At 47.5% G+C, this 27270-nt stretch overlaps 1 protein-coding gene across 1 annotated transcript; it reads left to right on the top strand.

The window, feature by feature from the left end:
- Nucleotides 1-2171: 2171 nt before the first annotated feature.
- Nucleotides 2172-27253, top strand: dytn (dystrotelin). Its single transcript, XM_082962422.1, has 14 exons — nucleotides 2172-2190; nucleotides 2433-2507; nucleotides 2596-2797; nucleotides 2990-3075; nucleotides 3149-3240; nucleotides 17365-17436; nucleotides 23147-23310; nucleotides 24561-24672; nucleotides 24807-24943; nucleotides 25052-25223; nucleotides 25381-25433; nucleotides 25612-25813; nucleotides 26384-26891; nucleotides 27011-27253. The coding sequence occupies exons 1-14, from the start codon at nucleotides 2172-2174 to the stop codon at nucleotides 27169-27171; spliced, it is 2055 nt and encodes a 684-aa protein (XP_082818548.1). The 3' UTR covers nucleotides 27172-27253.
- The last annotated feature ends 17 nt before the right edge of the window (nucleotides 27254-27270 follow it).

Here is a 27270-nt window from a genome sequence, read left to right as displayed (position 1 = left end):
TCAGATACCACCTGGAGCTTCTCCCCTGACACATAGACATCTGGCTCAGTAGCATCTGTTGCCCTCTTTGTGAAGAACATGCAGACAGTTTTTTCACATTGAGATGCAAACATGTGTCACTGAGCCACTTTGTAACCTGGACCATTACAGTAGTGAGTTCTTGTGCAGCTTGTTGTTTGCTCTTTGCATGCACATATATCACTGTATAATCTGCATACATTTGAACTTCAGACCCAGTACAGACAGAAGGCAGATCATTAATGTACTGGCTGAACAGGAGGGGCCCCAGTATTGACCCTTGGGGTACGCCCACATCATAGCTAAGAGTGGGCGACAGCTCATTGCTCACTCTGACACACTGACTTCTGCCTCCAAGGTATGATTTCATCCATCTGAAGGCATCGGGGGAAAAGTTGAACTTGGACAATTTTGTGATGAGAATCTCATGGGTAACAGTATCAAAAGCCTTCCTTAGGTCCAGAAACACAGCCCCAACAATTCCCCCTTTGTCCATCTTGGACTTCACATTTTCCAGAAGAAAGAATTTGGCCATTTCTGTGGAGTGTTTCGCTCTGAAGCCGAACTGCATGGAGTGTAATGTGAAGGGGCTGTTGTTGAGGTGGGCAATCAGTTGTTCTGCTACACACTTTTCAACAACCTTTGACACCACAGGTAGTATACTAATGGGCCTGTAGTTACTCACGTCAGCAGGGTCACCTGATTTAAAGATGGCCGTTATTATGGCCGACTTCCATACCCTTGGAAATACCCCCAGACCAATAGATGTGTTGGTGACCTTAGTAATGGGGCCAATGAGTGACTCTTTGTCGTTTTTAAGAAAGGTAGAGTCCAGCCCAAACACATCTTTGGCTTTAGAGTTCTTTAGTGAGCTAATCACCTTGTTCACCTTTGACTCAGAAACCTCCCTTATGATGAAGACAGGTTGAGCGTCATTCACTAGCACTGAGCCCAATAAACCAGTGGAGGGGTTCTGTGTCAGTACCCTGACAGAGTTAATAAAGTAGGAATTGAAGGCTATTGCTATTTCGACTGCATCCTGTGTTAGATTGTTATTCACCATGATTTCTAGTCTTTTTGCAGTGTTACTATGGTCTTTCCCTGTTAACGTTTTTAGATTCTCCCAGATCAATTTAGAATTTCCCTTTGCTTCACCAATTATGTTAATAAAAAAGTTTGCCTAGGCCTCTCTGATTTCTTTCATCACCCTATTTCTCAACATGGTAAACCTATGTCTGTCATGCTCTAATTTGGATTTTAGGGCTGGTTTTAGAGCATAATCTCTGTGACATGTCTGTGACATGACCACAAGCGTGGCACCTGAAACACTGCAGTGGATTCGGCACAAAAGCTCTAACAGGATAACTGATATATCCTAACATGACTTTGTCGGGTAAAGACTCTGACTCAAAACTCAGAAGGACTGACAGTGTCTCCTCTGTTTCACCACGCTCCCCACCGGGCCCGCGTCACACCAAACGGTTAGCATCACAAACACCAGGAATCTTCAACTGCTCCACCTCCACACTTAACGCAAACCCAGAAATCCCTCCTTTCAATGGTGCCCTGTTCCTAAGAGCAAAGTAAGAAACAGGCCTTGGCCCAAATTGTGTGACCTGCAAGGTTACCTTCACTGATTCAACTGCACCCAACTCCTTTCTCACTCACCCTGAAACCACAAATGGATCCGCCAAAAGACAAAGGTCCACTTTCTCCAAAAATATCACTCCTACTTAACCAGATTATTCTTTACCATGACCAATGATGCCAAGCTCTGGTTCCAAGCTCTTCACCACACCTTCCATCTCACTTAACTCGCCCTCATTCACTTCCATTTCCCCTCCAGAACTCATTCAAATCCAACCTCTGCTTTCCTCATTCTCTTCAACATCTAATATTCCTGTTCTTGTTCCATGGTTCCTCCTACAACCTCCTGCATACATGTCTCTCGCGCCTTCTTTCCTCTCCGATCAATTCATTCGGTTGGCTAACAACAAATCTTGTCCCAGATATTACAATCTGACACCTTATTTGTCCAATCATGTGTCAGTCTGCATTTTAGAAAATTTGTAGAGATAAGGCTTAGACCTTGTAATGTTATGTGTGTAAATGACCTTCATCACTCTTTACTCAGGTACAAGCGTGATACCCTCATGGATATGGACAGCATTGGTGAGTAAATTCTATGTTAGAGCTCAGAGGGTCACGTCCAGTAAAGGGCTCTATTCAATTCTGTTATGTCTCTTGTGCATTGTGTGCCCTAGCCCTAGCCATGTATTACGATATCAACATATATGTTCTAGTTCTGTGGTCCATGCTCTATGTTCTAGTGTTCTATTTCTATATTATGTGTTCTAACTCAGTATTCTGTGTGTTACCTGTGTTCCAAACCTCATTTGTGTTCTTCTTTTCAGAGGGGTTGAATGAAGTGCGTCCTGCTGTGTACCGCACTGCAATGAAGCTCCGCTCCTTACAGAAACTCTGCCATAGTGAGTGTGTGTGTTTAAATGAAATGCTTTTTATGTGTGTGTAATCTGTTACAGTGTATGTTTGCAATGCTCTGAATGTGTGTTACAGTGCATGTTGTGACACTGCGGGAGCTCATCCCAGCCCTGTGCTCTCTGGGCGGAGCCCGGGACACTGGGGCGGGGCTTAGTGAACAGAAAGTCAGACAGTGCATAAACAGGATGTTCCAAAGCGTGTCACAGGAAGTACCTGGGCAGGTGTCGGCAGAGGCGCCAGAACAGACTTGCAGACTGCTGTACAGACTGTTTGACCGGTGAGGACACACAACTGTTCAAACACACACAACTGTTCAAACACACACAACTGTTCAAACACACACTGCTGTTCAAACACACACAACTGTTCAAACACACACAACTGTTCAAACACACACTGCTGTTCAAACACACACTGCTGTTCAAACACACACTACGTCTGTAAACTAAAGGGTGTATGTCTTCCCTAGGGGACAGACTGGCGCTGTCTGTCGCAGGTCAGTTGAAGCCGCTCTCATCTCTCTCTCAGCAGACACACTCTCAGCCAAACACAAGGGTAAGTAACACACACACACACACACAGACACACATGATATACACTCTGTGTTCATTCCCTGTGTGTGTTGCAGCTCTGGTTCGTCTGGCAGAGAGGTGCAGTGGGAGAGAGAGCGGCACGGTGAGCAGGAGTGGTCTCAGAGTCGTACTGCAAGAACTCAGCCAGGTTAGACACACACACACACACACACACACACACACACACCTGAGTACTACCTCACATGATTATCAAATCAAATTTTATTAGTCACATGCGTCGAATACAACAGGTGTAGTAGACCTTACAGGTGAAATGCTTACTTAAGAGTAAGTAATGAATTAAGTAATTAAAGAGCAGCAGTAAAATAACAACAGCGAGACTATATACAGGTGGTACCGATACAGAGTCAATGTGAGGAGACTATATACAGGGGGTACCGATACAGAGTCAATGTGAGGAGACTATATACAGGTGGTACCGATACAGAGTCAATGTGAGGAGACTATATACAGGGGGTACCGATACAGAGTCAATGTGAGGAGACTATATACAGGGGGTACCGATACAGAGTCAATGTGAGGAGACTATATACAGGGGGTACCGATACAGAGTCAATGTGAGGAGACTATATACAGGTGGTACCGATACAGAGTCAATGTGAGGAGACTATATACAGGTGGTACCGATACAGAGTCAATGTGAGGAGACTATATACAGGTGGTACCGATACAGAGTCAATGTGAGGAGACTATATACAGGGGGGTACCGGTACAGAGTCAATGTGAGGAGACTATATACAGGTGGTACCGATACAGAGTCAATGTGAGGAGACTATATACAGGGGGTACCGATACAGAGTCAATGTGAGGAGACTATATACAGGTGGTACCGATACAGAGTCAATGTGAGGAGACTATAAACAGGGGGTACCGGTACCGAGTCAATGTGAGGAGACTATATACAGGTGGTACCGATACAGAGTCAATGTGAGGAGACTATATACAGGTGGTACCGATACAGAGTCAATGTGAGGAGACTATATACAGGTGGTACCGATACAGAGTCAATGTGAGGAGACTATATACAGGGGGTACCGGTACAGAGTCAATGTGAGGAGACTATATACAGGGGGTACCGATACAGAATCAATGTGAGGAGACTATATACAGGTGGTACCGATACAGAGTCATTGTGAGGAGACTATATACAGGTGGTACCGATACAGAGTCAATGTGAGGAGACTAAATACAGGTGGTACCGATACAGAGTCATTGTGAGGAGACTATATACAGGTGGTACCGATACAGAGTCATTGTGAGGAGACTATATACAGGTGGTACCGATACAGAGTCAATGTGAGGAGACTAAATACAGGTGGTACCGATACAGAGTCAATGTGAGGAGACTAAATACAGGTGGTACCGATACAGAGTCAATGTGAGGAGACTATATACAGGTGGTACCGGTACCGAGACAATGTGAGGAGACTATATACAGGGGGTACTGGTACAGAGTCAATGTGAGGAGACTATATACAGGGGGTACCGATACAGAGTCAATGTGAGGAGACTATATACAGGTGGTACCGGTACAGAGTCAATGTGAGGAGACTATATACAGGTGGTACCGATACAGAGTCAATGTGAGGAGACTATATACAGGTGGTACCGATACAGAGTCAATGTGAGGAGACTATATACAGGTGGTACCGATACAGAGTCATTGTGAGGAGACTATATACAGGGGGTACCGATACAGAGTCAATGTGAGGAGACTATATACAGGTGGTACCGATACAGAGTCAATGTGAGGAGACTATATACAGGGGGTACCGGTACAGAGTCAATGTGAGGAGACTATATACAGGTGGTACCGATACAGAGTCAATGTGAGGAGACTATATACAGGTGGTACCGATACAGAGTCAATGTGAGGAGACTATATACAGGTGGTACCGATACAGAGTCAATGTGAGGAGACTATATACAGGGGGTACCGGTACAGAGTCAATGTGAGGAGACTATATACAGGGGGTACCGATACAGAATCAATGTGAGGAGACTATATACAGGTGGTACCGATACAGAGTCAATGTGAGGAGACTATATACAGGTGGTACCGATACAGAGTCATTGTGAGGAGACTATATACAGGTGGTACCGATACAGAGTCAATGTGAGGAGACTAAATACAGGTGGTACCGATACAGAGTCATTGTGAGGAGACTATATACAGGTGGTACCGATACAGAGTCATTGTGAGGAGACTATATACAGGTGGTACCGATACAGAGTCAATGTGAGGAGACTATATACAGGTGGTACCGATACAGAGTCAATGTGAGGAGACTATATACAGGTGGTACCGATACAGAGTCAATGTGAGGAGACTATATACAGGTGGTACCGGTACCGAGACAATGTGAGGAGACTATATACAGGGGGTACTGGTACAGAGTCAATGTGAGGAGACTATATACAGGTGGTACCGATACAGAGTCAATGTGAGGAGACTATATACAGGTGGTACCGGTACAGAGTCATTGTGAGGAGACTATATACAGGTGGTACCGATACAGAGTCAATGTGAGGAGACTATATACATGGGGGTACCGGTACAGAGTCAATGTGAGGAGACTATATACATGGGGTACCGATACAGAGTCAATGTGAGGAGACTATATACAGGTGGTACCGGTACAGAGTCAATGTGAGGAGACTATATACAGGGGGTACCGATACAGAGTCAATGTGAGGAGACTATATACAGGTGGTACCGATACAGAGTCAATGTGAGGAGACTATATACAGGTGGTACCGATACAGAGTCAATGTGAGGAGACTATATACAGGGGGTACCGGTACAGAGTCAATGTGAGGAGACTATATACAGGTGGTACCGATACAGAGTCAATGTGAGGAGACTATATACAGGGGGTACCGGTACAGAGTCAATGTGAGGAGACTATATACAGGTGGTACCGATACAGAGTCAATGTGAGGAGACTATATACAGGTGGTACCGATACAGAGTCAATGTGAGGAGACTATATACAGGTGGTACCGATACAGAGTCAATGTGAGGAGACTATATACAGGGGGTACCGGTACAGAGTCAATGTGAGGAGACTATATACAGGGGGTACCGATACAGAGTCAATGTGAGGAGACTATATACAGGGGGTACCGATACAGAGTCATTGTGAGGAGACTATATACAGGTGGTACCGATACAGAGTCAATGTGAGGAGACTATATACAGGTGGTACCGATACAGAGTCAATGTGAGGAGACTATATACAGGGGGTACCGGTACAGAGTCAATGTGAGGAGACTATATACAGGGGGTACCGATACAGAATCAATGTGAGGAGACTATATACAGGGGGTACCGATACAGAGTCATTGTGAGGAGACTATATACAGGTGGTACCGATACAGAGTCAATGTGAGGAGACTAAATACAGGTGGTACCGATACAGAGTCAATGTGAGGAGACTATATACAGGTGGTACCGGTACCGAGACAATGTGAGGAGACTATATACAGGGGGTACTGGTACAGAGTCAATGTGAGGAGACTATATACAGGGGGTACCGATACAGAGTCAATGTGAGGAGACTATATACAGGTGGTACCGATACAGAGTCAATGTGAGGAGACTATATACAGGTGGTACCGATACAGAGTCAATGTGAGGAGACTATATACAGGTGGTACCGGTACCGAGACAATGTGAGGAGACTATATACAGGGGGTACCGGTACAGAGTCAATGTGAGGAGACTATATACAGGTGGTACCGATACAGAGTCAATGTGAGGAGACTATATACAGGTGGTACCGATACAGAGTCAATGTGAGGAGACTATATACAGGGGGTACCGATACAGAGTCAATGTGAGGAGACTATATACAGGTGGTACCGATACAGAGTCAATGTGAGGAGACTATATACAGGTGGTACCGGTACAGAGTCATTGTGAGGAGACTATATACAGGGGGTACCGATACAGAATCAATGTGAGGAGACTATATACAGGTGGTACCGATACAGAGTCAATGTGAGGAGACTATATACATGGGGGTACCGGTACAGAGTCAATGTGAGGAGACTATATACATGGGGTACCGATACAGAGTCAATGTGAGGAGACTATATACAGGTGGTACCGGTACAGAGTCAATGTGAGGAGACTATATACAGGGGGTACCGATACAGAGTCAATGTGAGGAGACTATATACAGGTGGTACCGATACAGAGTCAATGTGAGGAGACTATATACAGGTGGTACCGATACAGAGTCAATGTGAGGAGACTATATACAGGGGGTACCGGTACAGAGTCAATGTGAGGAGACTATATACAGGTGGTACCGATACAGAGTCAATGTGAGGAGACTATATACAGGTGGTACCGATACAGAGTCAATGTGAGGAGACTATATACAGGTGGTACCGATACAGAGTCAATGTGAGGAGACTATATACAGGTGGTACCGGTACCGAGACAATGTGAGGAGACTATATACAGGGGGTACCGGTACAGAGTCAATGTGAGGAGACTATATACAGGGGGTACCGATACAGAGTCAATGTGAGGAGACTATATACAGGTGGTACCGGTACAGAGTCAATGTGAGGAGACTATATACAGGGGGTACCGATACAGAGTCAATGTGAGGAGACTATATACAGGTGGTACCGATACAGAGTCAATGTGAGGAGACTATATACAGGTGGTACCGATACAGAGTCAATGTGAGGAGACTATATACAGGTGGTACCGATACAGAGTCAATGTGAGGAGACTATATACAGGTGGTACCGATACAGAGTCAATGTGAGGAGACTATATACAGGTGGTACCGATACAGAGTCAATGTGAGGAGACTATATACAGGTGGTACCGATACAGAGTCAATGTGAGGAGACTATATACATGGGGTACCGATACAGAGTCAATGTGAGGAGACTATATACAGGTGGTACCGATACAGAGTCAATGTGAGGAGACTATATACAGGTGGTACCGATACAGAGTCAATGTGAGGAGACTATATACAGGTGGTACCGATACAGAGTCAATGTGAGGAGACTATATACAGGTGGTACCGATACAGAGTCAATGTGAGGAGACTATATACAGGTGGTACCGATACAGAGTCAATGTGAGGAGACTATATACAGGTGGTACCGATACAGAGTCAATGTGAGGAGACTATATACAGGTGGTACCGATACAGAGTCAATGTGAAGAGACTATATACAGGTGGTACCGATACAGAGTCAATGTGAGGAGACTATATACAGGGGGTACCGATACAGAGTCATTGTGAGGAGACTATATACAGGTGGTACCGATACAGAGTCAATGTGAGGAGACTATATACAGGGGGTACCGGTACAGAGTCAATGTGAGGAGACTATATACAGGGGGTACCGATACAGAATCAATGTGAGGAGACTATATACAGGTGGTACCGATACAGAGTCATTGTGAGGAGACTATATACAGGTGGTACCGATACAGAGTCAATGTGAGGAGACTATATACAGGTGGTACCGATACAGAGTCAATGTGAGGAGACTATATACAGGTGGTACCGATACAGAGTCAATGTGAGGAGACTATATACAGGTGGTACCGATACAGAGTCAATGTGAGGAGACTATATACAGGTGGTACCGATACAGAGTCAATGTGAGGAGACTATATACAGGTGGTACCGATACAGAGTCAATGTGAGGAGACTATATACAGGTGGTACCGATACAGAGTCAATGTGAGGAGACTATATACAGGGGGTACCGGTACAGAGTCAATGTGAGGAGACTATATACAGGGGGTACCGATACAGAGTCAATGTGAGGAGACTATATACAGGTGGTACCGGTACAGAGTCAATGTGAGGAGACTATATACAGGTGGTACCGATACAGAGTCAATGTGAGGAGACTATATACAGGTGGTACCGATACAGAGTCAATGTGAGGAGACTATATACAGGTGGTACCGATACAGAGTCAATGTGAGGAGACTATATACAGGTGGTACCGATACAGAGTCAATGTGAGGAGACTATATACAGGTGGTACCGATACAGAGTCAATGTGAGGAGACTATATACAGGGGGTACCGGTACAGAGTCAATGTGAGGAGACTATATACAGGTGGTACCGATACAGAGTCAATGTGAGGAGACTATATACAGGTGGTACCGATACAGAGTCAATGTGAGGAGACTATATACAGGTGGTACCGATACAGAGTCAATGTGAGGAGACTATATACAGGGGGTACCGGTACAGAGTCAATGTGAGGAGACTATATACAGGGGGTACCGATACAGAGTCAATGTGAGGAGACTATATACAGGTGGTACCGATACAGAGTCAATGTGAGGAGACTATATACAGGTGGTACCGATACAGAGTCAATGTGAGGAGACTATATACAGGTGGTACCGATACAGAGTCAATGTGAGGAGACTATATACAGGTGGTACCGATACAGAGTCAATGTGAGGAGACTATATACAGGTGGTACCGATACAGAGTCAATGTGAGGAGACTATATACAGGTGGTACCGATACAGAGTCAATGTGAGGAGACTATATACAGGTGGTACCGATACAGAGTCAATGTGAGGAGACTATATACAGGTGGTACCGATACAGAGTCAATGTGAGGAGACTATATACAGGTGGTACCGATACAGAGTCAATGTGAGGAGACTATATACAGGGGGTACCGGTACAGAGTCAATGTGAGGAGACTATATACAGGTGGTACCGATACAGAGTCAATGTGAGGAGACTATATACAGGGGGTACCGATACAGAGTCAATGTGAGGAGACTATATACAGGTGGTACCGATACAGAGTCAATGTGAGGAGACTATATACAGGTGGTACCGATACAGAGTCAATGTGAGGAGACTATATACAGGTGGTACCGATACAGAGTCAATGTGAGGAGACTATATACAGGTGGTACCGATACAGAGTCAATGTGAGGAGACTATATACAGGGGGTACCGATACAGAGTCAATGTGAGGAGACTATATACAGGTGGTACCGATACAGAGTCAATGTGAGGAGACTATATACAGGTGGTACCGATACAGAGTCAATGTGAGGAGACTATATACAGGGGGTACCGGTACAGAGTCAATGTGAGGAGACTATATACAGGTGGTACCGATACAGAGTCAATGTGAGGAGACTATATACAGGGGGTACCGGTACAGAGTCAATGTGAGGAGACTATATACAGGTGGTACCGATACAGAGTCAATGTGAGGAGACTATATACAGGTGGTACCGATACAGAGTCAATGTGAGGAGACTATATACAGGTGGTACCGATACAGAGTCAATGTGAGGAGACTATATACAGGTGGTACCGATACAGAGTCAATGTGAGGAGACTATATACAGGTGGTACCGATACAGAGTCAATGTGAGGAGACTATATACAGGTGGTACCGATACAGAGTCAATGTGAGGAGACTATATACAGGGGGTACCGATACAGAGTCAATGTGAGGAGACTATATACAGGTGGTACCGATACAGAGTCAATGTGAGGAGACTATATACAGGGGGTACCGGTACAGAGTCAATGTGAGGAGACTATATACAGGGGGTACCGATACAGAATCAATGTGAGGAGACTATATACAGGGGGTACCGATACAGAGTCATTGTGAGGAGACTATATACAGGTGGTACCGATACAGAGTCAATGTGAGGAGACTATATACAGGTGGTACCGATACAGAGTCAATGTGAGGAGACTATATACAGGTGGTACCGGTACCGAGACAATGTGAGGAGACTATATACAGGGGGTACTGGTACAGAGTCAATGTGAGGAGACTATATACAGGGGGTACCGATACAGAGTCAATGTGAGGAGACTATATACAGGTGGTACCGATACAGAGTCAATGTGAGGAGACTATATACAGGTGGTACCGATACAGAGTCAATGTGAGGAGACTATATACAGGTGGTACCGATACAGAGTCAATGTGAGGAGACTATATACAGGGGGTACCGGTACAGAGTCAATGTGAGGAGACTATATACAGGTGGTACCGATACAGAGTCAATGTGAGGAGACTATATACAGGTGGTACCGATACAGAGTCAATGTGAGGAGACTATATACAGGTGGTACCGATACAGAGTCAATGTGAGGAGACTATATACAGGTGGTACCGATACAGAGTCAATGTGAGGAGACTATATACAGGTGGTACCGATACAGAGTCAATGTGAGGAGACTATATACAGGGGGTACCGATACAGAGTCAATGTGAGGAGACTATATACAGGTGGTACCGATACAGAGTCAATGTGAGGAGACTATATACAGGTGGTACCGATACAGAGTCAATGTGAGGAGACTATATACAGGTGGTACCGATACAGAGTCAATGTGAGGAGACTATATACAGGTGGTACCGATACAGAGTCAATGTGAGGAGACTATATACAGGGGGTACCGATACAGAGTCAATGTGAGGAGACTATATACAGGTGGTACCGATACAGAGTCAATGTGAGGAGACTATATACAGGTGGTACCGATACAGAGTCAATGTGAGGAGACTATATACAGGTGGTACCGATACAGAGTCAATGTGAGGAGACTATATACAGGTGGTACCGATACAGAGTCAATGTGAGGAGACTATATACAGGTGGTACCGATACAGAGTCAATGTGAGGAGACTATATACAGGTGGTACCGATACAGAGTCAATGTGAGGAGACTATATACAGGTGGTACCGATACAGAGTCAATGTGAGGAGACTATATACAGGTGGTACCGATACAGAGTCAATGTGAGGAGACTATATACAGGGGGTACCGATACAGAGTCATTGTGAGGAGACTATATACAGGTGGTACCGATACAGAGTCAATGTGAGGAGACTATATACAGGGGTACCGATACAGAGTCAATGTGAGGAGACTATATACAGGTGGTACCGATACAGAGTCAATGTGAGGAGACTATATACAGGGGGTACCGATACAGAGTCAATGTGAGGAGACTATATACAGGGGTACCGACGTCGGAGGAGCTATATACAGGGGGTACCGATACAGAGTCATTGTGAGGAGACTATATACAGGTGGTACCGATACAGAGTCAATGTGAGGAGACTATATACAGGTGGTACCGATACAGAGTCAATGTGAGGAGACTATATACAGGTGGTACCGGTACAGAGTCAATGTGAGGAGACTATATACAGGGGGTACCGGTACAGAGTCAATGTGAGGAGACTATATACAGGGGGTACCGATACAGAGTCAATGTGAGGAGACTATATACAGGTGGTACCGATACAGAGTCAATGTGAGGAGACTATATACAGGTGGTACCGATACAGAGTCAATGTGAGGAGACTATATACAGGTGGTACCGATACAGAGTCAATGTGAGGAGACTATATACAGGTGGTACCGATACAGAGTCAATGTGAGGAGACTATATACAGGGGGTACCGATACAGAGTCAATGTGAGGAGACTATATACAGGTGGTACCGATACAGAGTCAATGTGAGGAGACTATATACAGGGGGTACCGATACAGAGTCAATGTGAGGAGACTATATACAGGGGGTACCGATACAGAGTCAATGTGAGGAGACTATATACAGGTGGTACCGATACAGAGTCAATGTGAGGAGACTATATACAGGGGGTACCGATACAGAGTCAATGTGAGGAGACTATATACAGGGGGTACCGATACAGAGTCAATGTGAGGAGACTATATACAGGGGGTACCGATACAGAGTCAATGTGAGGAGACTATATACAGGTGGTACCGATACAGAGTCAATGTGAGGAGACTATATACAGGTGGTACCGATACAGAGTCAATGTGAGGAGACTATATACAGGTGGTACCGGTACAGAGTCAATGTGAGGAGACTATATACAGGTGGTACCGGTACAGAGTCAATGTGAGGAGACTATATACAGGGGGTACCGATACAGAGTCAATGTGAGGAGACTATATACAGGTGGTACCGGTACAGAGTCAATGTGAGGAGACTATATACAGGGGGGTACCGGTACAGAGTCAATGTGAGGAGACTATATACAGGTGGTACCGATACAGAGTCAATGTGAGGAGACTATATACAGGGGGTACCGATACAGAGTCAATGTGAGGAGACTATATACAGGTGGTACCGATACAGAGTCAATGTGAGGAGACTATATACAGGGGGTACCGATACAGAGTCAATGTGAGGAGACTATATACAGGTGGTACCGATACAGAGTCAATGTGAGGAGACTATATACAGGTGGTACCGATACAGAGTCAATGTGAGGAGACTATATACAGGTGGTACCGATACAGAGTCAATGTGAGGAGACTATATACAGGTGGTACCGATACAGAGTCAATGTGAGGAGACTATATACAGGTGGTACCGATACAGAGTCAATGTGAGGAGACTATATACAGGTGGTACCGATACAGAGTCAATGTGAGGAGACTATATACATGGGGTACCGATACAGAGTCAATGTGAGGAGACTATATACAGGTGGTACCGATACAGAGTCAATGTGAGGAGACTATATACAGGGGGTACCGATACAGAGTCAATGTGAGGAGACTATATACAGGTGGTACCGATACAGAGTCATTGTGAGGAGACTATATACAGGTGGTACCGATACAGAGTCAATGTGAGGAGACTATATACAGGTGGTACCGATACAGAGTCAATGTGAGGAGACTATATACAGGTGGTACCGATACAGAGTCAATGTGAGGAGACTATATACAGGTGGTACCGATACAGAGTCAATGTGAAGAGACTATATACAGGTGGTACCGATACAGAGTCAATGTGAGGAGACTATATACAGGGGGTACCGATACAGAGTCATTGTGAGGAGACTATATACAGGTGGTACCGATACAGAGTCAATGTGAGGAGACTATATACAGGGGGTACCGGTACAGAGTCAATGTGAGGAGACTATATACAGGGGGTACCGATACAGAATCAATGTGAGGAGACTATATACAGGGGGTACCGATACAGAGTCATTGTGAGGAGACTATATACAGGTGGTACCGATACAGAGTCAATGTGAGGAGACTATATACAGGTGGTACCGATACAGAGTCAATGTGAGGAGACTATATACAGGTGGTACCGGTACCGAGACAATGTGAGGAGACTATATACAGGGGGTACTGGTACAGAGTCAATGTGAGGAGACTATATACAGGGGGTACCGATACAGAGTCAATGTGAGGAGACTATATACAGGTGGTACCGATACAGAGTCAATGTGAGGAGACTATATACAGGTGGTACCGATACAGAGTCAATGTGAGGAGACTATATACAGGTGGTACCGATACAGAGTCAATGTGAGGAGACTATATACATGGGGTACCGATACAGAGTCAATGTGAGGAGACTATATACAGGTGGTACCGATACAGAGTCAATGTGAGGAGACTATATACAGGGGGTACCGATACAGAGTCAATGTGAGGAGACTATATACAGGTGGTACCGATACAGAGTCATTGTGAGGAGACTATATACAGGTGGTACCGATACAGAGTCAATGTGAGGAGACTATATACAGGTGGTACCGATACAGAGTCAATGTGAGGAGACTATATACAGGTGGTACCGATACAGAGTCAATGTGAGGAGACTATATACAGGTGGTACCGATACAGAGTCAATGTGAGGAGACTATATACAGGTGGTACCGATACAGAGTCAATGTGAGGAGACTATATACAGGGGGTACCGATACAGAGTCAATGTGAGGAGACTATATACAGGTGGTACCGATACAGAGTCAATGTGAGGAGACTATATACAGGGGGTACCGGTACAGAGTCAATGTGAGGAGACTATATACAGGGGGTACCGATACAGAATCAATGTGAGGAGACTATATACAGGGGGTACCGATACAGAGTCATTGTGAGGAGACTATATACAGGTGGTACCGATACAGAGTCAATGTGAGGAGACTATATACAGGTGGTACCGATACAGAGTCAATGTGAGGAGACTATATACAGGTGGTACCGGTACCGAGACAATGTGAGGAGACTATATACGGGGGTACGGTACAGAGTCAATGTGAGGAGACTATATACAGGGGGTACCGATACAGAGTCAATGTGAGGAGACTATATACAGGTGGTACCGATACAGAGTCAATGTGAGGAGACTATATACAGGTGGTACCGATACAGAGTCAATGTGAGGAGACTATATACAGGGGTACCGATACAGAGTCAATGTGAGGAGACTATATACAGGTGGTACCGATACAGAGTCAATGTGAGGAGACTATATACAGGGGGTACCGATACAGAGTCAATGTGAGGAGACTATATACAGGTGGTACCGATACAGAGTCAATGTGAGGAGACTATATACAGGTGGTACCGATACAGAGTCAATGTGAGGAGACTATATACAGGTGGTACCGATACAGAGTCAATGTGAGGAGACTATATACAGGGGGTACCGGTACAGAGTCAATGTGAGGAGACTATATACAGGGGGTACCGATACAGAGTCAATGTGAGGAGACTATATACAGGGGGTACCGATACAGAGTCAATGTGAGGAGACTATATACAGGTGGTACCGATACAGAGTCAATGTGAGGAGACTATATACAGGTGGTACCGATACAGAGTCAATGTGAGGAGACTATATACAGGTGGTACCGGTACAGAGTCAATGTGAGGAGACTATATACAGGGGGTACTGGTACAGAGTCAATGTGAGGAGACTATATACAGGGGGTACCGATACAGAGTCAATGTGAGGAGACTATATACAGGTGGTACCGATACAGAGTCAATGTGAGGAGACTATATACAGGTGGTACCGATACAGAGTCAATGTGAGGAGACTATATACAGGTGGTACCGGTACAGAGTCAATGTGAGGAGACTATATACAGGTGGTACCGGTACAGAGTCAATGTGAGGAGACTATATACAGGGGGTACCGATACAGAGTCAATGTGCGGAGACTATATACAGGTGGTACCGATACAGAGTCAATGTGAGGAGACTATATACAGGTGGTACCGATACAGAGTCAATGTGAGGAGACTATATACAGGTGGTACCGATACAGAGTCAATGTGAGGAGACTATATACAGGTGGTACCGATACAGAGTCAATGTGAAGAGACTATATACAGGTGGTACCGATACAGAGTCAATGTGAGGAGACTATATAAAGGTGGTACCGATACAGAGTCAATGTGAAGAGACTATATACATGTGGTACCGATACAGAGTCAATGTGAGGAGACTATATACAGGTGGTACCGATACAGAGTCAATGTGAGGAGACTATATACAGGTGGTACCGATACAGAGTCAATGTGAGGAGACTATATACAGGGGGTACCGATACAGAGTCAATGTGAGGAGACTATATACAGGTGGTACCGATACAGAGTCAATGTGAGGAGACTATATACAGGTGGTACCGGTACAGAGTCAATGTGCGGAGACTATATACAAGGGGTACCGGTACAGAGTCAATGTGAGGAGACTATATACAGGTGGTACCGACACAGAGTCAATGAGAGGAGACTATATACAGGGGGTACCGATACAGAGTCAATGTGAGGAGACTATATACAGGTGGTACCGATACAGAGTCAATGTGAGGAGACTATATACAGGTGGTACCGGTACAGAGTCAATGTGCGGAGACTATATACAGGTGGTACCGGTACAGAGTCAATGTGCGGAGACTATATACAGGGGGTACCGGTACAGAGTCAATGTGAGGAGACTATATACAGGTGGTACCGATACAGAGTCAATGTGAGGAGACTATATACAGGGGGGTACCGATACAGAGTCAATGTGAGGAGACTATATACAGGTGGTACCGATACAGAGTCAATGTGAGGAGACTATATACAGGTGGTACCGATACAGAGTCAATGTGAGGAGACTATATACAGGGGGTACCGATACAGAGTCAATGTGAGGAGACTATATACAGGTGGTACCGATACAGAGTCAATGTGAGGAGACTATATACAGGGGGGTACCGATACAGAATCAATGTGCAGGGGCACCGGTTGGTTAGTTGAGGTAAACTGCACATGTAGGTAGAGTCATTAAAGTGACTCTGCATAGATGACAACAGAGAGTAGCAGTGGTGTAAAGAAGGGGGGGACTGCAAATAGTCTGTGTAGCCATTTGACTAGATGTCTAGCCTCTGTGTGTGTGTCTGTAGGTACCGGCTGTAGTGCAGGAGGACCATGTGTTTGGCTCAGCTGAGACAGCCGTTCGTTCCTGCTTCAGTGGGGTAAGTGTGTGTGTGATCGTCAGTAGCAAATGAGTACAATCCCCTGTCAACAAGAATGATTTATGACCTATGACTTAATGTGTACTGATAAGAAACTTAGGGGGGGTAAGGGGGGTTGGTCATGGGGTTAGGAGGAGTTAGGAGGGGTTGGTCATGGGGTTAGGAGGAGTTAGGAGGGGTTGGTCATGGGTTAGGAGGAGTTAGGGGGGGTTGGTCATGGGGTTAGGAGGAGTTAGGGGGGGTTGGTCATGGGGTTAGGAGGAGTTGGGGGGGTTGGTCATGGGGTTAGGAGGAGTTAGGGGGGGTTGGTCATGGGGTTAGGGGGGGTTGGTCATGGGGTTAGGAGGAGTTAGGAGGGGTTGGTCATGGGGTTAGGAGGAGTTAGGGGGGGTTGGTCATGGGGTTTGGAGGAGTTAGCGAGGGTTGGTCATGGGGTTAGGAGGAGTTGGGGGGGTTGGTCATGGGGTTAGGAGGAGTTAGGGGGGGTTGGTCAAGGGGTTGGGTGGTTGGGAGGGTTGGTCATGGGGTTAGGAGGAGTTAGGGGGGGTTGGTCATGGGGTTAGGGGGGTTGGTCATGGGGTTAGGAGGGGTTAGGGGGGTTGGTCATGGGGTTAGGGGGGGTTGGGGGGGTGGTCATGGGGTTAGGGGGGGTGGTCATGGGGTTAGGGTTGTTGGTCATGGGGTTAGGGGGGGTGGTCATGGGGTTAGGAGGAGTTAGGGGGGTTGGTCATGGGGTTAGGGCGGGTTGGTCATGGGGTTAGGTGGGGTTGGGGGGGTTGGTCATGGGGTTGGGGGGGTTGGTCATGGGGTTAGGAGGAGTTGGGGGGTTGGTCATGGGGTTAGGGGGGTTGGTCATGGGGTTAGGAGAAGTTGGGGGGTTTGGTCAGGGGTTAGGAGGGGTTGGGGGGGTGGTCATGGGGTTAGGGGGGTTGGTCATGGGGTTAGGAGAAGTTGGGGGGTTTGGTCAGGGGTTAGGAGGGGTTGGGGGGGTGGTCATGGGGTTAGGGGGGTTGGTCATGGGGTTAGGAGAAGTTGGGGGGTTTGGTCAGGGGTTAGGAGGGGTTTTCATGGTGTTGGGGGGGTTGGTCATGGGGTAAGGAGGGGTTAGGGGGGGTTGGTCATGGGGTTAGGAGGGGTTAGGGGGGGTTGGTCATGGGGTTAGGTGGTTGGGAGGGTTGGTCATGGGGTTAGGAGGAGTTAGGGGGGGGTTGGTCATGGGGTTAGGAGGAGTTAGGGGGGGTTGGTCATGGGTTAGGAGGAGTTAGGAGGGGTTGGTCATGGGGTTAGGAGGAGTTAGGGGGGGTTGGTCATGGGGTTAGGTGGGGTTGGTCATGGGGTTAGGAGGAGTTAGGGGGGGTTGGTCATGGGGTTAGGGGGGGTTGGTCATGGGGTTAGGAGGAGTTAGGGGGGGTTGGTCATGGGGTTAGGAGGAGTTAGGGGGGGTTGGTCATGGGGTTAGGAGGAGTTAGGGAGGGTTGGTCATGGGGTTAGGAGGAGTTAGGGGGGGTTGGTCATGGGGTTAGGAGGAGTTAGCGAGGGTTGGTCATGGGGTTAGGGGGAGTTGGGGGGATTGGTTATGGGGTTAGGAGGAGTTAGGGGGGGTTGGTCATGGGGTTAGGAGGAGTTGGGGGGGTGGTCATGGGGTTAGGGGGGTTGGTCATGGGGTTAGGAGGAGTTAGGGGGGGTTGGTCATGGGGTTAGGAGGAGTTAGGGGGGGTTGGTCATGGGGTTAGGAGGAGTTAGGGGGGGTTGGTCATGGGGTTAGGAGGAGTTAGGGGGGGTTGGTCATGGGGTTAGGAGGAGTTAGCGAGGGTTGGTCATGGGGTTAGGGGGAGTTGGGGGGATTGGTTATGGGGTTAGGAGGAGTTAGGGGGGGTTGGTCATGGGGTTAGGAGGAGTTGGGGGGGTGGTCATGGGGTTAGGAGGAGTTGGGGGGGTGGTCATGGGGTTAGGGGGGTTGGTCATGGGGTTAGGAGGAGTTGGGGGGGTGGTCATGGTGTTGGGGGGGTTGGTCATGGGGTAAGGAGGGGTTAGGGGGGGTTGGTCATGGGGTTAGGAGGGGTTAGGGGGGTTGGTCATGGGGTTAGAAGGAGTTGGGGGGGTGGTCATGGGGTTAGGGGGGGTTGGTCATGGGGTTAGGTGGTTGGGAGGGTTGGTCATGCGTTTAGGAGGAGTTGGGGGGGTTGGTCATGGGGTTAGGAGGAGTTGGGGGGGTGGTCATGGGGTTAGGGGGGTTGGTCATGGGGTTAGGAGGAGTTGGGGGGGTGGTCATGGGGTTAGGGGGGGTTGGTCATGGGGTTAGGAGAAGTTGGGGGGTTTGGTCAGGGGGTTAGGGGGGGTTGGTCATGGGGTTAGGAGGAGTTAGGGGGGGTTGGTCATGGGGTTAGGAGGAGTTAGGGGGGGTTGGTCATGGGGTTAGGGGGGGTTGGTCATGGGGTTAGGAGGAGTTGGGGGGGTTGGTCATGGGGTTAGGAGGAGTTAGGAGGGGTTGGTCATGGGGTTAGGAGGGGTTAGGGGGGGTTGGTCATGGGGTTAGGTGGGGTTAGGTGGGGTTGGTCATGGGGTTAGGAGGGGTTAGGGGGGGTTGGTCATGGGGTTAGGAGGGGTTAGGGGGGGTTGGTCATGGGGTTAGGTGGGGTTGGTCATGGGGTTAGGAGGAGTTAGGGGGGGTTGGTCATGGGGTTAGGAGGAGTTAGGGGGGGTTGGTCATGGGGTTAGGTGGGGTTGGTTATGGGGTTAGGAGGGGTTGGTCATGGGGTTAGGTGGGGTTGGGGGGGGGTGGTTATGGGGTTAGGAGGGGTTGGTCATGCGGTTAGGGGGGAGTTGGTTATGGCCAGGGGTTTAAGTCCGTCAAGATCCCTAGATTTGTGACTAAATGACTTAATAAATGACAATAGACATACTTTAGAGGTCACTACAGGTGTTTACAACACCCCTCTCACACCCCTCCTTGGCTTTATTTATCTATGACTAAATGTTTTGAGTTTGACCCATCTTTGGATCCGTTCCCTAGATCACAACATCTATGAGTAAATGATCCATCCGGTTTACAGGAGAAGGTTCAGGTTCAGGAGAATAGGGTCAGGAGAATAGGGTTAGGTTCAGGAGAATAGGGTCAGGAGAATAGGGTTAGGTTCAGGAGAATAGGGTTAGGAGAGCAGGGTTAGGTTCAGGAGAATAGGGTTAGGAGAGCAGGGTCAGGGTCAAGAGAACAGGGTCAGGAGAACAGGGTCAGGGTTAGGAGAACAGGGACAGGAGAATAGGGTTAGGAGAATAGGGACAGGAGAACAGGGACAGGAGAATAGGGTCAGGAGAATAGGGTTAGGGTCAGGATAATAAGGTTAGGAGAACAGGGTCAGGGTCAGGGTCAAGAGAACAGGGTCAAGAGAACAGGGTCAGGATTAGGAGAACAGGGACAGGAGAATAGGGTTGGGTTTAGGAGAACAGGGTCAGGAGAACAGGGTTAGGATTAGGAGAACAGGGTTATGATTAGGAGAACAGGGACAGGAGAATAGGGTTGGGTTTAGGAGAACAGGGTCAGGAGAACAGGGACAGGAGAACAGGGTTAGGAGAACAGGGTTAGGATTAGGAGAACAGGGTTATGATTAGGAGAACAGGGTTAGGATTAGGAGAACAGGGTTATGATTAGGAGAACAGGGTTATGATTAGGAGAACAGGGTTAGGATTAGGAGAACAGGGTTATGATTAGGAGAACAGGGTTAGGAGAACAGGGACAGGAGAACAGGGTTAGGAGAACAGGGTTAGGAGAACAGGGTTAGGATTAGGAGAACAGGGTTATGATTAGGAGAACAGGGACAGGAGAATAGGGTTGGGTTTAGGAGAACAGGGTCAGGAGAACAGGGACAGGAGAACAGGGTTATGATTAGGAGAACAGGGACAGGAGAATAGGGTTGGGTTTAGGAGAACAGGGTCAGGAGAACAGGGACAGGAGAACAGGGTTAGGATTAGGAGAACAGGGACAGGAGAATAGGGTTGGGTTTAGGAGAACAGGGACAGGAGATTAGGGTCAGGAGAACAGGGTCAGGAGAACAGGGTTAGGAGAACAGGGTTAGGAGAACAGGGTTAGGAGAACAGGGTTAGGAGAACAGGGTTAGGATTAGGAGAACAGGGTTATGAGAACAGGGTTAGGAGAACAGAATTAGGGTTAGGAGAACAGGGTCAGGAGAACAGGGTTAGGAGAACAGGGTTAGGAGAATAGGGTCAGGAGAAGAGGGTTAGGAGAACAGGGTTGGGATTAGGAGAACAGGGTTAGGATTAGGAGAACAGGGCTAGGGTTAGGAGAACAGGGTTAGGATTAGGAGAACAGGGTTAGGATTAGGAGAACAGGGTTAGGATTAGGAGAACAGGGTTAGGATTAGGAGAACAGGGTTAGGGTTAGGAGAACAGGGTTAGGATTAGGAGAACAGGGTTAGGATTAGGAGAACAGGGTTAGGATTAGGAGAACAGGGTTAGGAGAACAGGGTCAGGAGAACAGGGTCAGAAGAATAGGGTTAAGAGAACAGGGTTAAGGTTAGGAGAACAGGGTTATGAGAACAGGGTTGGGGTTAGGAGAACAGGGTTAGGAGAACAGGAAAAGGAAAACAGGGTTAGGAGAACAGGGTTAGGGTCAGGAGAACAGGGTTAGGGTCAGGAGAATAGGGTTGGGGTCAGGAGAATAGGGTTAGGGTCAGGAGAACAGGGTTAGGGTCAGGAGAACAGGGTTAGGGTCAGGAGAACAGGGTTAGGGTCAGGAGAACAGGGTTAGGGTCAGGAGAACAGGGTTAGGGTCAGGAGAACAGGGTTAAGGTCAGGAGAACAGGGTTAGGGTCAGGAGAACAGGGTTAGGGTCAGGAGAACAGGGTTAGGGTCAGGAGAACAGGGTTAGGGTCAGGAGAACAGGGTTAGGGTCAGGAAGACAGGGTTAGGGTCAGGAAGACGGGGTTAGGAAAACAGGGTCAGGAGAATAGGGTTAGGGTTAGGAGAACAGGGTTAGGGTCAGGAGAACAGGGTTAGGGTCAGGAGAACAGGGTTAGGGCCAGGAGAACAGGGTTAGGGTCAGGAGAACAGGGTTAGGGTCAGGAGAACAGGGTTAGGGTCAGGAAGACAGGGTTAGGGTTAGGAGAACAGGGTTAGGGTCAGGAGAACAGGGTTAGGGTCAGGAGAACAGGGTTAAGGTCAGGAGAACAGGGTTAGGGTCAGGAGAACAGGGTTAGGGTCAGGAGAACAGGGTTAAGGTCAGGAGAACAGGGTTAAGGTCAGGAGAACAGGGTTAGGGTCAGGAGAACAGGGTTAGGGTCAGGAGAACAGAGTTAGGGCCAGGAGAACAGAGTTAGGGCCAGGAGAACAGGGTTAGGGTCAGGAAGACGGGGTTAGGGTCAGGAGAACAGGATTAGGGTCAGGAAGACGGGGTTAGGGTCAGGAGAACAGGGTTAGGGTCAGGAGAACAGGGTTAGGGTCAGGAGAACAGGGTTAGGGTCAGGAGAACAGGGTTAGGGTCAGGAGAACAGGGTTAGGGTCAGGAGAACAGGGTTAGGGTCAGGAGAACAGGGTTAGGGTCAGGAAGACGGGGTTAGGAGAATATATTATTCTTTTCTTTTTCCATTATTTTTGATAGTACTCATTTACAACTGTAATAACATGTAGCTGATGAGCGTTTATGTAAATAATCAGCAGTTAGATAGATGCTGAAGGTGTTTGTGTGTGTGTGTAGGTTCTGAGTGCGTGTGTTTGTGAGGAGCATGTCCTCTCATGGCTGCAGTGTGAGCCCTGTCTGTTGCTGTGGCTCCCCACCCTGTACCGCCTGTCAGTCAGCGAGAACGTCACACACTCCGTACGCTGCCACACCTGCAAGGCCTACCCCATCACTGGACTTAGGTGTGTGTCTGTGCGCCATTTGTAGGTTTTTTGCTGCATGATGTGTGTGTGTCTGTAATGTGTGTGTCTGTTTGTCTCAGACTCTCTCTCTGTGTTGTAGGTATCGCTGTATGAAGTGTGTGTGTCTGTAATGTGTGTGTCTGTTTGTCTCAGACTCTCTCTCTGTGTTGTAGGTATCGCTGTATGATGTGTGTGTGTCTGTAATGTGTGTGTCTGTTTGTCTCACTCTCTCTCTGTGTTGTAGGTATCGCTGTATGATGTGTGTGTGTCTGTAATGTGTGTGTCTGTTTGTCTCACTCTCTCTCTGTGTTGTAGGTATCGCTGTATGATGTGTGTGTGTCTGTAATGTGTGTGTCTGTTTGTCTCACTCTCTCTCTGTGTTGTAGGTATCGCTGTATGAAGTGTGTGTGTCTGTAATGTGTGTGTCTGTTTGTCTCACTCTCTCTCTGTGTTGTAGGTATCGCTGTATGAAGTGTGTGTGTCTGTAATGTGTGTGTCTGTTTGTCTCACTCTCTCTCTGTGTTGTAGGTATCGCTGTATGATGTGTGTGTGTCTGTAATGTGTGTGTCTGTTTGTCTCACTCTCTCTCTGTGTTGTAGGTATCGCTGTATGATGTGTGTGTGTCTGTAATGTGTGTGTCTGTTTGTCTCACTCTCTCTCTGTGTTGTAGGTATCGCTGTATGATGTGTGTGTGTCTGTAATGTGTGTGTCTGTTTGTCTCACTCTCTCTCTGTGTTGTAGGTATCGCTGTATGAAGTGTGTGTGTCTGTAATGTGTGTGTCTGTTTGTCTCAGACTCTCTCTCTGTGTTGTAGGTATCGCTGTATGAAGTGTGTGTGTCTGTAATGTGTGTGTCTGTTTGTCTCAGACTCTCTCTCTGTGTTGTAGGTATCGCTGTATGAAGTGTGTGTGTCTGTAATGTGTGTGTCTGTTTGTCTCAGACTCTCTCTCTGTGTTGTAGGTATCGCTGTATGATGTGTGTGTGTCTGTAATGTGTGTGTCTGTTTGTCTCACTCTCTCTCTGTGTTGTAGGTATCGCTGTATGAAGTGTGTGTGTCTGTAATGTGTGTGTCTGTTTGTCTCACTCTCTCTCTGTGTTGTAGGTATCGCTGTATGATGTGTGTGTGTCTGTAATGTGTGTGTCTGTTTGTCTCAGACTCTCTCTCTGTGTTGTAGGTATCGCTGTATGAAGTGTGTGTGAACCTGTCATGTGTGTGTCTGTTTGTCTCAGACTCTCTCTCTGTGTTGTAGGTATCGCTGTATGATGTGTGTGAACCTTCATCTGTGCCAAACCTGCTTCCTGACAGAGAGACACACAAGAAAACACAAGAGCTCCCACCCAGTGCTGGAGCACTGCACTCAGGTGTACACACACACACACACACACACACACACACACACACACACACACACACACACACACACACACACACACACACACACACACACACACACACACACACACACACGTGATTGACGGTTGTGTTTCGTCTCCAGCCATCCTGGAAAGAATCCCTAGCCTCATTAGCATACAGCGCCCGCCACGCCTTGTTACCACGGCGATACACACACAGGGAGGCAGAGAGGAGAAGGGGCCTAATCAGGGCGGAGTCACGAGGGGAGGCGCAGACGAGGTAGACCAATCAGAGATGGACCTGTGTGTACACCAAAAGAGAAGAAAAACGTTTGTTTTAGTTTAAATAAAGAGTAATACGTTTCCATTGTATTTTCTGTGTTTACAGCTTCACTACCCCTGACCCTTCACCTCAGTCTGCCGCTGAGGACACACCCCCTGACGACAGAGCCCCTCCCACTAATCCTCCCCAACTGCTGGCCACACCCCCAGCTGTTAGGACCAGGAAGGCATCTAAAGCCCTGCAAACTGAGGACGAGCAGGAGGAAGCACAGCCACAGGTGACCTTTCACCTCTACCCCTCTCCCTTCACACCTCACCTCTCAGCCCAGTGGATTTTTAGTTCGGTTCATATTTATGCTAAATGAATCTTCAGAAGATTATTGCTGCGCTCCACTAGATCCTCTATTGATTAATGTCTGTTGTTTCTGTCCCCAGAGGAGAGACTCTGTCCTCATTAAGGACATCAGGGACCTGCAGAGGGACAAACGGTGAGCCTCAATCACTGTAGCACTCTAACCTTCTAACCTAGCACCTAACCTATAGTCTGGGTGATGCTCATAGTGTGTGTTTGTGTGTGTGTGTGTGTGTGTGTGTGTGTGTGTGTGTGTGTGTGTGTGTGTGTGTGTGTGTGTGTGTGTGTGTGTGTGTGTGTGTGTGTGTGTGCAGGCTGCTGGAGAGGGAGCTGCAGGTATGGAGGGTAACGGTTCAGTCGGAGCAGGGCTCGCTGGAGGACCGCTGCTCTGAGATGGAGGCCAACATGGACACTCTGAGACAACACAACCTCAGACTGCAGGACATGATCTCACAGGTAGACACACACACACACACACACACACACACACACACACACACACACACACACACACACACACACACACACACACACACACACACCACACAACCTCAGACTGCAGGACATGATCTCACAGGTAGACACACACACACACACACAGACACAACCTCAGACTGCAGGACATGATCTCACAGGTACACACACACACACACACACACACACACACACACACACACACACACACACACACACACACACACACACACACACACAACCTCAGACTGCAGGACATGATCTCACAGGTAGACACACACACACACACACAGACACAACCTCAGACTGCAGGACATGATCTCACAGGTACACACACACACACACACACACACACACACACACACACACACACACACACACACACACACACACACACACACACACACAACCTCAGACTGCAGGACATGCTCTCACAGGTAGACACACACACACACACACACAACCTCAGACTGCAGGACATACTCTCACAGGTAGACACACACACACACACACATACACACACACACACACACACGTATGCATGTTCGCACACACACACACAATATCTCAGACTACAGCCCTGACTCAAAATGTCCCTCTTCCTTTCAACAGGCTCTTAGCATGTCAGGGACACATGCTGACGTCATGCCTCATGCTAATGTCATCCCACATGCTAAATACAGGACAGAGAGAGACATAGCCTGTCCTGTAGAGTCTCAGAGCTCTGCATCTTCCTCTGGATCCAGAGAAAGAGAGAGAGAAGAGGAGGAGAGGGAAGAGGAGGAGAGGGAAGAGAAGGCGAGGGTAGAGGAGGAAGAATGTTACACAGCAAAGATGCAGAGGAATGAGATGAAGACAGAAGATCAGAGAGGTGATGATGATGAAGAGGAGGAGCAGACTGAGACTGACTCAGTCACAGAGACTCACACTCCCACCATGCACGGGAGAATTACCTCTAACCCACAGCCCTGTGATGGGCAGGTCACTGGGCCAATGAAAGACCAGAGTGTCTCTGAAGAGGAGTATTCTGGGATGTGTAGTTTAGTGGAGGAGGAGCGACTGTGTGAGCTGGTGCAACGACTAATAAGTGAGCTGTCGCTACACACTCACACACATACAGGTGAGTTTACAAATGAACTCTCTCTAGTTCTACACACTACTACACTTGTGTGTGTAGTTGTGTGAAGGTGTGTAGTTGTGTGTGTGTGTGTGTATTAAGGTATGAGTATGTTTCTCCAGACTGCAGACAGGAGTTGTTGGAGGCTGCAGAGGAAGTGGGGGACTCAGTGTGTCATCTCGTCTATGCAGTGAACACACACTCCGTCCCAAACGCACACACTTCATGCCCCATCCTCCTACACAACCACGGGCCAGAGCATGTATCCAGAAGGCTTCTCTAGACTTTGACGCCTGATGTTGTGAGTTATTGTGTAAATTCCATACTTTCCTGTGTAATACATATGAAACTTAGATTTGTATGAAGTAGAGTTGTACTGAAA

This window comes from Salmo salar, chromosome 16 (genome assembly GCF_965601325.2).
Source record: "Salmo salar chromosome 16, fSalSal1, whole genome shotgun sequence".
In the NCBI taxonomy this organism is placed as follows: Eukaryota; Metazoa; Chordata; class Actinopteri; order Salmoniformes; family Salmonidae; genus Salmo; species Salmo salar.
The sequence above is the reverse complement of the archived record's forward strand: the minus strand, read 5'-3'. Positions and strand labels throughout refer to the sequence as shown.